Source organism: Macaca thibetana, chromosome 15, assembly GCF_024542745.1.
Source record: "Macaca thibetana thibetana isolate TM-01 chromosome 15, ASM2454274v1, whole genome shotgun sequence".
Taxonomy (NCBI): Eukaryota; Metazoa; Chordata; class Mammalia; order Primates; family Cercopithecidae; genus Macaca; species Macaca thibetana.
The window spans coordinates 26832397-26845107 of record NC_065592.1 but is presented as its reverse complement, the minus strand read 5'-3'; the positions used below and the strand labels follow the sequence as shown (position 1 = coordinate 26845107).

Genomic DNA, 12711 nt, shown 5'->3' with positions numbered 1-12711 from the left:
ACCAACCTAAGACCAGGAGGAATGCTCCTGTATACAGTGTCTGGTGACCTCTGTTGGGGAGATCCCCCCAGTCAGGAGGCTTGGGATCCAGAACCCACCTAACAAATCACTCTAGCTGCCCCTTCGCAGAGGGGGTGTACTGTGCTGGGTGGAATCCCACTCGTCCAGACTGCCTGGATTCCTCAGAGCCAGCAGGGGGAAAAGACTAAGTCTGTTGATCCATGGAGATGACAACCACCCCTCCCCGCAGGGGCTCAGTCTCACAGAAATCAGAGTTCTGTTTCTAAACCCCTGGCAGGAATTGCTGAAGTTCCTGCAGGGAGGCCCCACCCAGTGAGGAGGATTGATCAGGGTCTGGCCTAAAGAGACAGTCTGGTCATAACCTGTTAGAGCTGCTATGCTGTGCTGTGGGGAATTCCTCCTGGGTCCAAACTGCCCAGTCTCCCCAGCACTGGCAGGGGAAAAATGGCAGACTGGAGCTGCAGTGATGGCTGCCACTCCTCCCACCAGGAGCTCAGTCATCTTAGGCAGCAGGAAGCCACAGTGATGGTAGCCACTCCTTCCCCTGGGAACTCAGCAGCCTTAGGCAGTCTCCAGCCTAGTGGCTGCTGAGAATCTGCACAGCTCCGTGGTAGGCTCTCTTCAGCCTCATGGCTACACACCAAGGCCCTTGTGGTGTGGGCTCATGAAGGGGATCTCCTGATCTGTGGGTTGCACAGATCCATGGAAAAAGTGTGGTTTCCTGGGCAGGGTAGCACACTCACTCACTGCCTCCCTTGGCTGCAGGTGGGAGCTCCCTTTACCTTGCGTGGCTCCCAGGTGGACTGTTGCACCACCCTGCTTTTCCTCACTCTCCGTGAGTCATGCCAATTGCCTAGTCAGTCCCAATAGGAGAACCTGGATACCTCAGTCACCAGTGCAGGATTCACTCACTGTTTTCATTCTTCTCAGTGGGAGCCTCTGTCTGCAGCTGTTTCTTGTGAATTGTATCTTAATATAGATATCATTTTTTAAAATTCCATTTATATTGATTCTATTAAATTTGCAAATCAAAGTTAAATGAAATACAAACTGTCATTTTTACATTATTTTTCCCAATCAGTTCTTTTCATTTATTATTCTATATTTTTTAGAAAAGGTTTATTCTATAAACACATCTCAGATTTTTTAAATTCCTCGTATTTTTAGCTTGTCAAAATTGTAAATGTCACTTCTTTCTACTACCTTTTCTATTTCTCCTACTTTTTTAATTAGTATACTGTTTTATACATATATCATTTTAGTAGCTCTACTAATTGGATTTTCTAATACTGAATGTATTTCAAATCCTAACAGTTTTTCTCTTCCTTTAAATTATTGCTATCTTATTTTTTTCTCTAATTGGATTACCTGGAATCTTTAGCATAATATTGACTAATAATGGTGGCATCAAACATCATTTATCTCATTGCTGTCCCTGGTAAGAGTGCTTTGGGTTATTCATGGTTTTTCTTGTAGGTTTCTAGTGAATAGCCCATGATGGTTAATTTTATGTGTCAACTTGACAGTCCAAATATGTGGTGCTCAGGTATTTGAATAAACATTTTTTCTAGGTGTCTTTGAACGTATTTCAAAGAAGAGGTTAACATTTGAACCAGTAGACTAACTAAAGCAGATTTCCCTATTCAATGTGGCTGTAGACCTCATCCAATCATTGTAGGCCCAAATAGAATAAAAGGCTTAGTAAGACTTCTCTCCCTGCCTGTCTTCAAGCTGGGACACTGGTTTTCTGCCTGCCTGCAGACTCAGACCGGAACTTATACCTTCAGTTTTCCTGGCCTTCAGAAGACTCAGGCCTTCAAACTCAGCCTAGAACTTTACCATCGGCTCTCCTGAGTCTCCAGCTTGCTGACTGCAGATCTTGGGCTTCTTATCATCCATTAATGTCCATGCACATCTCCTTCCTTCCTTCCTTTTTCTCTCCTCCTTCCTTCTTTCCCTCTCTCTCCTTTCCTTCCTTCCTTTTTCTCTCTCTCCTCCCATCTTTCCTTTCTCTCTCTCTCCATTCCTTCTCTTCCTTCTCTCTTCTGTCTCTGGAGAACACACACTAATAAATGTTCATTATCAATATAAGGAATTTTCTTTCTAATTTTTAAAAAAAGTCACCAGTGTATATAGAATTTTATTAAATGATTTTTTACAGCATGTATTAAGATAGGTTTTTATTAATGTAGATTTCTATTTTTGAAATAGTCTAGAAGTTCTAAAATAAACCTTAGTACTGACTTTATGAAACTGCTAGATTTCTTAACGATTGACTTCGAGTATTTAAGTTTCTTTCCATATATATTTATAATCATTTTCTTACTCTTGGATTTTTTTGTCCTTTTCCCATCATTCCTACTTGCTAGAAGTTTGTCTACTGCCTTATGAAATCTACCTTTTGTAACTATTTCATTGATGTGTGTTTTTATCTTTATTAAAGCATTTATTTTATTTTATTTGGGTTTATACTATTCTTTTTCCTTTCTGAATTCAATGCATAATTTTGTTCTAGCTTTATTGTCTTCTAATAATCACATATTTTTTTCTGTACAGATTTATTCTCTAACTCCAAAATTACTTAGAAACTTATTTTAAATTTCTAAATCATGTTGGGGTGCTACTTTTAGTTGTTTTCATTTCTATTTTTACTGCAATGTACTGAAAAAATAATTAGGGAGTGTCTGAATATTTCCCTCTGAGAATTTGTTGCAATTTTCTTTTTAACTATATATATATATATATATATATTCCATTAAAACTATTACATAAATCTTAGAAAATAATGCATAGTATCTTTGTCAGAGAAAACATTATTTGTCTATGGCTATTAATGAAATCTGTCAATTTTATTTTCAAACACTCTACAAAAGTGTTTCTTGAACACTGAAATATAACATAGGACTTAATAAAAAGGGATTATGTATACAGTGAACAATTTTCATTATCCTACTAAGATTTCTGTGTACTTCAAAAGGCTTTTTTTATAAGCAAATATATACATTTTAATAAATTATCTCTGAAAATAACTTTCTAAATATGTCTTTAAAAAAACAAACCTTAGTTTTGGATGAACACTTCCATTATAACTTTCTCTTTCAATAACACATTTTTTAGATTATAAAGAATAGTCTTTCTTCTCAGTACAAGTAGCATAGTAAGTAAATGAGTGTTTTGCCTGAAGATTTTCCTCACATAACAATCTTACAGTTTCCTATACTGTGAATGCTCAGGTGTAAACAATAACCTACAACTGACTGCAGGCTTTCCCACACCCATTACTCGGCTAAGGTTTCCTTTCTGAAATGAGTTCTCTGATGTCGAATTAAGGATGTACTATGACAAAAGACATCACCACACTTATTACATTGATAAGGTCTCTCCCTTGTATGTATTTGCTTATGTTTAGTCAGAGCTGAGCTTAAGCTGAAGGATTTCCCACATTCATTACATTGGTAGGGTTTCTCTCCTGTATGCATCCTCTGATGTCGAATTAGTGAGGTTCTATAGCAAAACGGTTTCTGACATTCATTACATTGATAGGGTTTCATGCCAGAATGAATTTTTATATGTTCAGTAAGGTGTGTCCTTCGACTGAAGGTTTTTCTACATTCTTTACAAACATAGGGCTTCTCTCCAGTATGAGTTCTCTGGTGTTCAGTAAGATGTGCACTCCGATTGAAGGCCTTTCCACATGCATTACACTCATAGGGTTTTTCTCCAGTATGAATTCTTTGATGTTGAATGAAGGCTGGGGTGTGGCTGAAAGCTTTCCCACATTCATTACATTCATATGGTTTCTCTCCTGTGTGGGTTCTCTGATGTCGGATTAGTGATGTACTGTGGCAAAAAACCTTCTGACATTCCTTACACTGGTAGGATTTTTCCTCAGAATGAATTCCCTGATGTTCAATTAGGTGTGTGCTGCGGCTGAAGGTTTTTCCACATTCAGTACATTCATATGGTTTCTTTCCAGTATGAATTCTATGATGTTGAGTAAGGGCAGAGATATGGCTGAAAGCTTTCCCACATTCATTACAAGGATAGGGTTTTTCTCCAGTATGGATTCTCTCATGATTTCTAAGGGATGACCTATGACTAAAGGCTTTTTCACATTCATTACACTCATAAGGTTTCTCCCCAGTATGGACTCTTTGATGCTGAATAAGATTAGTGCTCTGACTAAAAGCTTTCCCACATTCATTGCATTCATAAGGTTTCTCTCCAGTATGTATTCTTTGATGTTGAATAAGATTAGTGTTCCGGGTAAAGGACTTACCACATATTTTACATTCATAAGGTTTCTCTCCAATATGTGTTTTCTGATGCTGGGTCAGGGATGCAACACAAGTGTAGCCTTTCCCACATTCAGTACAGAGGTATGGGTTCGCTCTCATATAAATTTTCTCAGATTCCATCAGTACTGAACTATGGCTTTATATTTATTTATTTTTTCATTTTTGTGGGTATGTAATAGGTGTTGGCTTTTCATTTATTTCCAGAATAAGTAAATAAGTAAAGTTTGAGATACAAATGCATCCTTTCTTATATCTAATAAATTATTTTCATTCATGAGTTGCCTTTTGAAAAAATCCACTACAGCAGAATTATGCTTCAGGTTCCCACCATTGATGTCATAGTTACAGTAGTCCTGCCTTATCCACAGTTCCACTTTCCATGGTTTCAGTTCTCCACGGGCAATTGTGGTCAAAAATATTATATGGAAAATTCCAGAAATAAACAATTCGTAACTTTTAAATGGTGTGGTTTTCTGAGTACTGTGATGAAATCTTGTGTGATCTGCTCTGTCCTGCCTGAGCTGTGAATCATTTCTTTGTCCAGTGTATCTGCACTGTATATACTACCCACCCATTCGTCATTCAGTAGCTCATACTAAGAACCTGGTTAGGGTTTGGTACATCAGTGATTTCAGGCATTCTCTGGGGTCTTGGAATGTATACTGCATGAATAACTGGGGACTACTGCATGAGGTCTTTTTCTTATAAAAACTCTCAGTTGTTTAAAAAGCTTTGGTCTTTGATTAATGTTTCCTCAAAGTTGTTATATTCATGATCTTCCTTTTGACTTGCTTTTTCCTGTAATCTGGTTATACTGGTGTTTCTGAAACTCGTTATCAAATTCGAGTTCTTCTAACGTGAAGTATTAGGAACCATCATTTGAAAAAAAATTCTAACGTCATATGATGACATTGTTTTGTTTTTCAGAAATTCTCGGCTTTGGAGTGGATGCTCTAACTTTGGATATAGTATCCAGGATTAAGTAGAAGATATTATTTCTTTCCTCTGAAATACAAAGGCAGAAAACAAGGCTCACTCATCAGTTACAGAAAATAAAAATAAAATAGTGCTATGATAAAATGTAAAATTTTTCAATATAAGTACTGATTAATAGGGAAGTTTAAAGGTGAAATGGATCGATATATATGTCTGAAAAACACTGTTGCTCTACTCACAACAACTCTGACAAATTGTATAGCCACAGCCTTGTCCTCTCTATAACTCATACTTAACACAGAACACTTCTATATGCAAATGTGTGGGATTTTTTCCATTCTGACCAGTTCCCCAACTCTCTGGACACCAACTCTAGATATCCTACAATTTACTCTAATTCCAACACTATCTACCTGAAGTAAGCATCATATCCCTCGAGTTAAAGGGCTCAGTCCCACAAGACTGCCTCCACTTCAGATGACAATCACAAGCTGGTCCTCCCATACTTCTGACCGACTGGCTACAAGTTGAGGGTTCCTATAACCCCTCCTCCTCTGGTTCAATAATTTGCTAGAATGGCTCACAGAACTCAGGAAAACACTTTACTTACATTTACCAGTTTATTATAAAGGATACAGTTCAGAAAAAGCCATTCAGGAAGAGATGCACAGTGCAAGGTGGGCAGAAGGGAAAGGGGTATAGAGCTTCTGCATCATCTCTGGGCATGCTACACTTCCAGCACCTTGATGTGTTGACCAATGTAGAAGCTCATCAAATATCACTGTTTAAGAGTTTGTATAGAGCTTAATCTCCATCCCCACATCTTTCTTCCCAGAGGTTGGTGGGTGGAATTGAAAGTTCTAACCCTCTAGTTGCTTGGTCTTTTTAGTGATCAGACCCACTATTGAGGCTATCTAGGGGCCCTGCCCTATTTCACCTCATCAACATAAACTCATCATAATACACCTTTTCTTTAAAAAAGGTGTACTATGAACAACAAAATATATTCCTATCACTTAGGAAATTTGGAGGGCTTTCAAAGCTCTGTGACAAGAATTGGAAACAAAGACCCAGATGTATTTCGTATGCTATCGCAATAGGTGTGATCAAAGAAATGGAAGCATTGAGACAAAGTGCATAATAAAATCAAAGGTAAACATTCAGTAAAATAAATGTTGTGAATAAAAGACAATGGAACTAATTCAAATGTATGTATGTTTTTGGAAACCAGAGGAAAAAATCCAGAAAAGTGAAATGGGATCAGATAATAAAAAACTCTCACACTTTAAACAGAGAAATTCAATGTCATCTAGCAGGAGACAGGAAAACTGAAGTTTTCTGTCAGAACATTAACAGGATAAATATATCTTAGATGTGATGTTTTAGATTAAAAGCTTGTTAATTCTATCTAAAATGAATAAAAGAACAATGGTGAAACTTAGCAAGAAGGCATAATATGAATAATATGATTCTGGATTGGGATAATACTAGTAAGAATTTGGTGTAAGTGTAGATAATACATAAAAAAGAAGAAAGAAAAAATGCTGAAATAGATTATAGGGAATTTTTACAAAACAAGATTCATAAAGATACAATGATTTCTAGCCAAGAAGGCTGGAAGAATAGTGGTACTAATGATAGAAAAAGAAGGAAAGAGAGGCAACCTAGGGAAAGCTGGTGATTTTACTTTCACCATATTGAGGTTAAAGTGATTGAAAGTGAAGTACAACATTCTAATGGAGATAAACTTTAAGCAGGGGAATATATGGGGATAGAATGTAAGTGAAACACTTAAGTTGAAAAAATATATATAAGAAAGTTAACATAGAAGGACTATTTGAGGATGTCAGAATGCACTAACTTTTTGAGATAAAAAATAAACAAGTAGAAAATAAACCATAAAGGCACATGCGTTTATGTTAGGGAGCAAGTGAAGTTAACAAAAAGGCATTTAGAAAAAGATTAGAATGGAAAAGAATCTGGTGATGTCACACAAGGTAAAACAAAATATCAAACATGGCAGAAAGTCTGAACACAGGACTAAGAATAGGTTGCTATCAAGAAAGAATTCAAGAATCTCCTCAAAATAATTTTAGCAGAAGACAAGAATCTAACTCCAAAGATTAAAAGAGACTAGGAATTGAGGATATTAGCTACAAGTTTGAAACATTTGGTAATGACAGAATAATTTTGAAAGGCAGATAAAAAATTTTTAGGCAACATATTATTTTAAAAGCAAGAAAACCTTTTTAATGTCTGAAAGTAGAAGGAAAGGAGCTGGTGAAGTGGAGAGACTGAATCATGAAACAGTCATTAAATCAGACCCTAAAATAAGTAAAAAATAATGGAATCTGAAGTACAGAATGGAAAGACTAACAACGGAAGAGGGCCAATCTTCCTCTGAGATCAAGAGATATGTGAGAAGATAGATAAAGTTATATAGAAATGAAGTTGCTGTTGCTTCTACTAGATGAATGCAGGTTTTTAAAATACAGATGAGGGGCTCTGCACAGAGGACCCTAACCAACATTTCAAAAGCTATCTCCTAGTACCACTATTGTTACTAGCACCACCATAATGGATAAATGGACTCTTATTTACAAGGATTCCTGTCTTCTTGGTTGTTTTCGTTATCTGATTCTTTCCTGGCTGTTATTTTGTGACATTTCTCCATTTTTCCTTTGTTATCTATTTATATGGTTCTTCCTAGTTGGAAGATAACATCCATGGATCCTAGAATTATGTCCTAAGTAGTATTCAGGAATTCTGCGATAGAGAAATGTTGATACTTCTAAGATAACAAAGTAAGACTATCTATTTATAAAGTTTTAAAGAAAAGGACTATCATCTGTTCAGTACAGAAATATCTTGTCTCTGGTCCCTAAACTCAAAGCTCAGTCTCAGCTGAACACCTGTAAATCTCACGATCCTACATATTTTGGGATTGGAGAAACTGTACTCACCCAATGAGATGAAGCTGTAACAGTTTTTGAAGATCACATCCATGTGCCATGTCTCTGACATCTTCCAATGCCACTGGTTCCTAAAACATCAAACAAGTACCTGCTTATTAAGGGATCAGTCCTGCAGACATTTACAAAAGAAAGAGTAAAGCTAACAATTAAAAATGACAAAGTGGAGGACTATTAAGTTGTTCAAAAAGGGTTCAGAATTCTAGGCTCAAGAGTGGCCAAAAGTTTATTATTTGGTGTCTACTACTTACCTGTTGAGGATATACAGAAGCAATACTGAAGTTTCCCTATAAAGACAAAATTAAAAAATAAAAAAAAATAAAAAAAAATATGTGTAAAATTAAAAAAAATTAAAAAAAAAAATGTGTAATTATATGTATATATACATATAAAATATAGGTAAACTATAAACTCAACTTAAATAACAGAAAATATGGAAATATCGTAAGTGGGTAGTGCAACAAGGTACTTGTTATAACCCTATTAATGGCAACGATACACATAAAAGAAAAATTGATTATTCAAGTAAAGCAATTATAAGAGGGTATAGAAAAATGAGAAGCTAAAGAGAGAGAAACAGATATAGATGTAGATGTAGATATACTATTGGTTCTCTTTTTCTGGAGAACACCAACTAACACATCAACATAAAATAATAAATCCAATTTCTATTTAACTCATCTGTCCTCTGCAAGCTTGTGTGGTGTGAATCCATGTATATACTGATTTCAAGCTTCTGGGACTGCAAATATAAGAAGGATAAGTTCCCAGATGATGAGGAATTCACCAAGATAAATGCCATAATATGAGATTCCTTGGATGTCAACCAGGCAACCAACTTCCCCAGAAAACTTTGTTATCACTGTCTGCCATTTTTTAAATAATCACAATAGAATCTTCCTTGTGTTACACTCTATGGTTGACAGAAAAGGAATAATAGAAACAGAACTTGCTACTAAAAGATATGTACTCTATTTGCAAAGAAAAGTCTTATAGAAACTTAGCAGGAAAATGAGGGAGCATAAAAACAAAACAAGCAGAAGAAAGTGTTAAACAAATGGTGAAATGACACTGGGGAAGTACAGCCTCTTTTCACCTCACCTTGGGGAACTACACTCTTACCATTCTGGCCTAAGCTAGAGGCTTCAAGCTTGACCTCTTGCAGAAGGTCACTCAAGAGCAGAGAAATTAACACAGATTTTGGCATTCGTAAGTGACTAGAGTAACAAAACTGGGAACTGAAGGGGTTCCAAACACATGACCAGACTCTTCCCAAGGAATTGGCTGAATTCTGAAGCTGGGTCAGGAGTTTGAAGAGCTAAGCTGAAAACCTGTGAATGGCAGAGGCAAATCTTCCATAGTTTTTCAAGGTAAAGGAGACAAAGACTTGCCACATTCTCAACTGAATGCCCAGGAGAGCCACCCATAGGAAAAGAAGCAGTGGAGAGGCAGAATAAGGCTTATCCAAACTGCAGCCCAGCCCCAACTCAGCTGGGCTAAGTGAGTATATCTTCTTAGAAAAAAGAGGACCCTTCCTGGTGAAAGATGCCATCAAGTTGAACCTCTATGATGCATTCATACATGATGACAATATATTATGTATGTTATACATGTATCATGTGTGTTCAAACAAGATAGTCACAAAAGATAAACGTGTGGTGCTGTATTTCCATATATCATGTGTTCAAAACTTACTAGACATACAGAGTCAATACAGGACAGATAAGAGGAAACAAAATAGAAGAATAGATAAAATAGAGAAAAGACTGGAAGATTTCAATACCAATTTGGAATCAACCAAAAGGAATCAAATTAGTATTCTAGAACAGAACGCTTGAAATTAAGAACTCAGAGGATGGGTTTAACAACAGACTAAGCCTAAGGGAAACACAGATCAACAAAAATACACAAAATGAAGTACAGAGAGCTAAAAGAAAAGAATAATGGTAATTTAAAAAGCTAAGAAAATATTGATGCTGATAGAAGCCTAAGGAGAAAATATAACTAAATGTAACATGGTATCTCGAATGAGAACAGAGAGTAGAAAAATGACATTACATAAATACTAAAAAAATTTTAATGAAATACTACAGTTAATAATAATCTACCAACCTTGGCTAACTAATTGTGACGAATGTACCAAACTAATATAAGATGTTGACAGTAGGGAAAACTGGCTACGGGGATGTGGGAACTCTCTGTAATATATTTGTAAATTTTATGCAAATCTTAAACTATGCTAAAAGAAAAAGTTTATTAATAAAAGCAAGAGATACCTTATTTTTAAGTTAATCTCCTATTTATTTCAACTATTTTCTTATAGCTTATGTTTTTCTTTTAATCATCATTTAGCCATGTGCTATATTCTAAATGAATCCCCCAAAACCTACATGTTGAAACTTAATTGCCAATGTGATAATATGAGGAGGTGGAGGCCTTTGGGAGGTAATTAAGTCATGAGTGTACAGCCCTCATAGAAGGGATTAAGGACCTTATAAAAAGGCTTGAGGGAGTGGGTTTGTACCTTTCCATGTTTTCTGCCATGTAAAGATACAGTGTTCTCTGCAACAAGGCACCATCCTGGAAGCAGAGACTGAGCCTTCACTAAACAACAAACCTGCTGGCACAATGATCTTGGACTTCAAGCCTCCAGAACCGTGAGAAATAAATTTCTGTTCTTTATAAATTGCCCTGTCTCAGGTATTTTGCTATAGCAGCACAAACCAAGACACCTTGTGATACGATTTGGCTGTGTCCCCACCCAAATCTCACCTGGAATTGTAATAATCCCCATAGGTCAAGGATGGGGCCAGGTAGAGATAACTGAATCATGGGCCCAGTTTCCTGGGGGCAGTTTCCCCATACTGTTCTCATGGTAGTGAATAAGTCTCAAGAGATCTGATGGTTTTATAAATGGGAGTTCCTCTGCCTGCATAAGCTCGTGCCCACCATCATGTAAGAAGTCCCTTTGCTCTTCCTTCGTCTTCTGCTATGATTATGAGGCCTCCCCAGCCATACTAAACTGTGAGTCCATTAAACCTCTTTCCTTTATAAATTACCCAGTCTTGGCTATGTTTTCATTAGCAGATGAGAATGGACTAATACACCTTGTTTTATGTTTTACTTCCTGATGATGCAGTTTATGTAGTCCTTTTCATATATCAGACATTCAATAAAGCTTATCTCTTAAAAACGAGCATGGGGCTTATGAGACTTACTTAAGAGGTCTAACACACACATAAGTGGAGTCTTAAAAAAAAAAAAAAGAATGGAAATGATGCTATATTTAAGGGAATAGGGATAGATTTTTCGCAACCAATGACTCAGATTCCACTGCCCTCAAACCATAAGCAAGCTAAATAAAAAGAAAGCTACACCCACGAATAGAATAGTCAAACTCCTGAAAATCAGAGAAAAGGAGAACAATCTTAAAAGCAATTTAACAAAAGGGCAGGGTAACTTCAAAGCAGAAACAATAAGACTGCTGACTCCTCAGCAGTTCAAGAAAATCAACTGAAAAGCCATGTTTCTGGATGAGAAGACTTAATATTTTAAAGATGTCAATTCTCCCCTGTTGTGGGTTGAATTGTGTCCCTCCAAAAAAGGTATGTTGTAATCCTAACCTCAGTACCTCAGAATGTGACCTTATTTAGAAACAGGATCACTGCAGATGTAATTGGTTAAGGTGAGTTCACACTGGAATGGGGTGGGCTCCTAATCCAGTATGGCTGGTGCTCTTTTAAGAAGATGGTCATGGGAAGACCCACAGACATATAGAGAAAGTCATGTGATGAAAGGGCAGAGAACAGAGTTACATAGCTGCAAGCTAAGGAATACCAAAAATTTCCAGCAAACCACCTGAAGCTAGGAAGAGGCAAAGAATGATTTCCCTACAGGTTTCAGAGGCAGGATGACCTTGCCGACAGCTTGATTTTGGAATTCTAGCCTCAGAACTGTGAGATAATAAATGTATGTTGTTTTAAGTTACCCAATTTGTGGTACTTTGCTAGGGCACTGCTAGGCTACTAATGCATACCCCAACTTAACTGACTAAACTTTAGTTAAGAACTAAATGTTTGTGTCCTCTCAAAATTCATATGTTGAAAGTTTAACCCCTAAGGTGATGGTATTAGGTGAGGCCTTTGGGAGGTAATTAGGTCATGAGGATGGAGGACTCACCAATGAGATTAGTGCCCTTATAAGGTGAAACATGAGAGAAATGATCTTTCTCTCTGCCATGTGAGAAAACAATAAGATGGCCATCTATAAACCAGGAAGAGGGCCTTCAACAAGAACCTGACCATGAAGGCACTCTGATTTTTAATTTCCAGACTCCAGAACTATGAGAAAGAAATGTTTGTTGTTTAAGCCATGCAGTCTATAGTATTCTTTTACAGCAGCCCAAACTGTCTAAAACACCTATATAATACATATTTTTCAAAAAGAAAAAAGATGAGGATTGAGGGTGGGGGACTTGCCCATAC

General features: G+C 36.7%; 1 protein-coding gene across 2 annotated transcripts in view; it reads right to left on the bottom strand.

Moving 5' to 3' along the window:
- The window catches only part of ZNF883 (zinc finger protein 883), a 30067-nt gene extending 21542 nt beyond the window's left edge, over positions 1-8525 (bottom strand). The window contains exons 1-3 of one of the 2 annotated variants that reach the window (XM_050761031.1): positions 8479-8525; positions 8219-8298; positions 2847-5324 (exon numbers count right to left, since the gene is read on the bottom strand). In XM_050761031.1, the coding sequence (XP_050616988.1) occupies positions 3300-4439 (1140 nt within the window). In that variant the 5' untranslated portion in view covers positions 4440-5324; positions 8219-8298; positions 8479-8525 and the 3' untranslated portion in view covers positions 2847-3299. Of the gene's footprint in view, positions 1-2846; positions 5325-8218; positions 8299-8478 lie in introns of those variants that run through there. The other variant, XR_007719766.1, reaches the window with a different exon arrangement.
- Positions 8526-12711: the final 4186 nt, after the last annotated feature.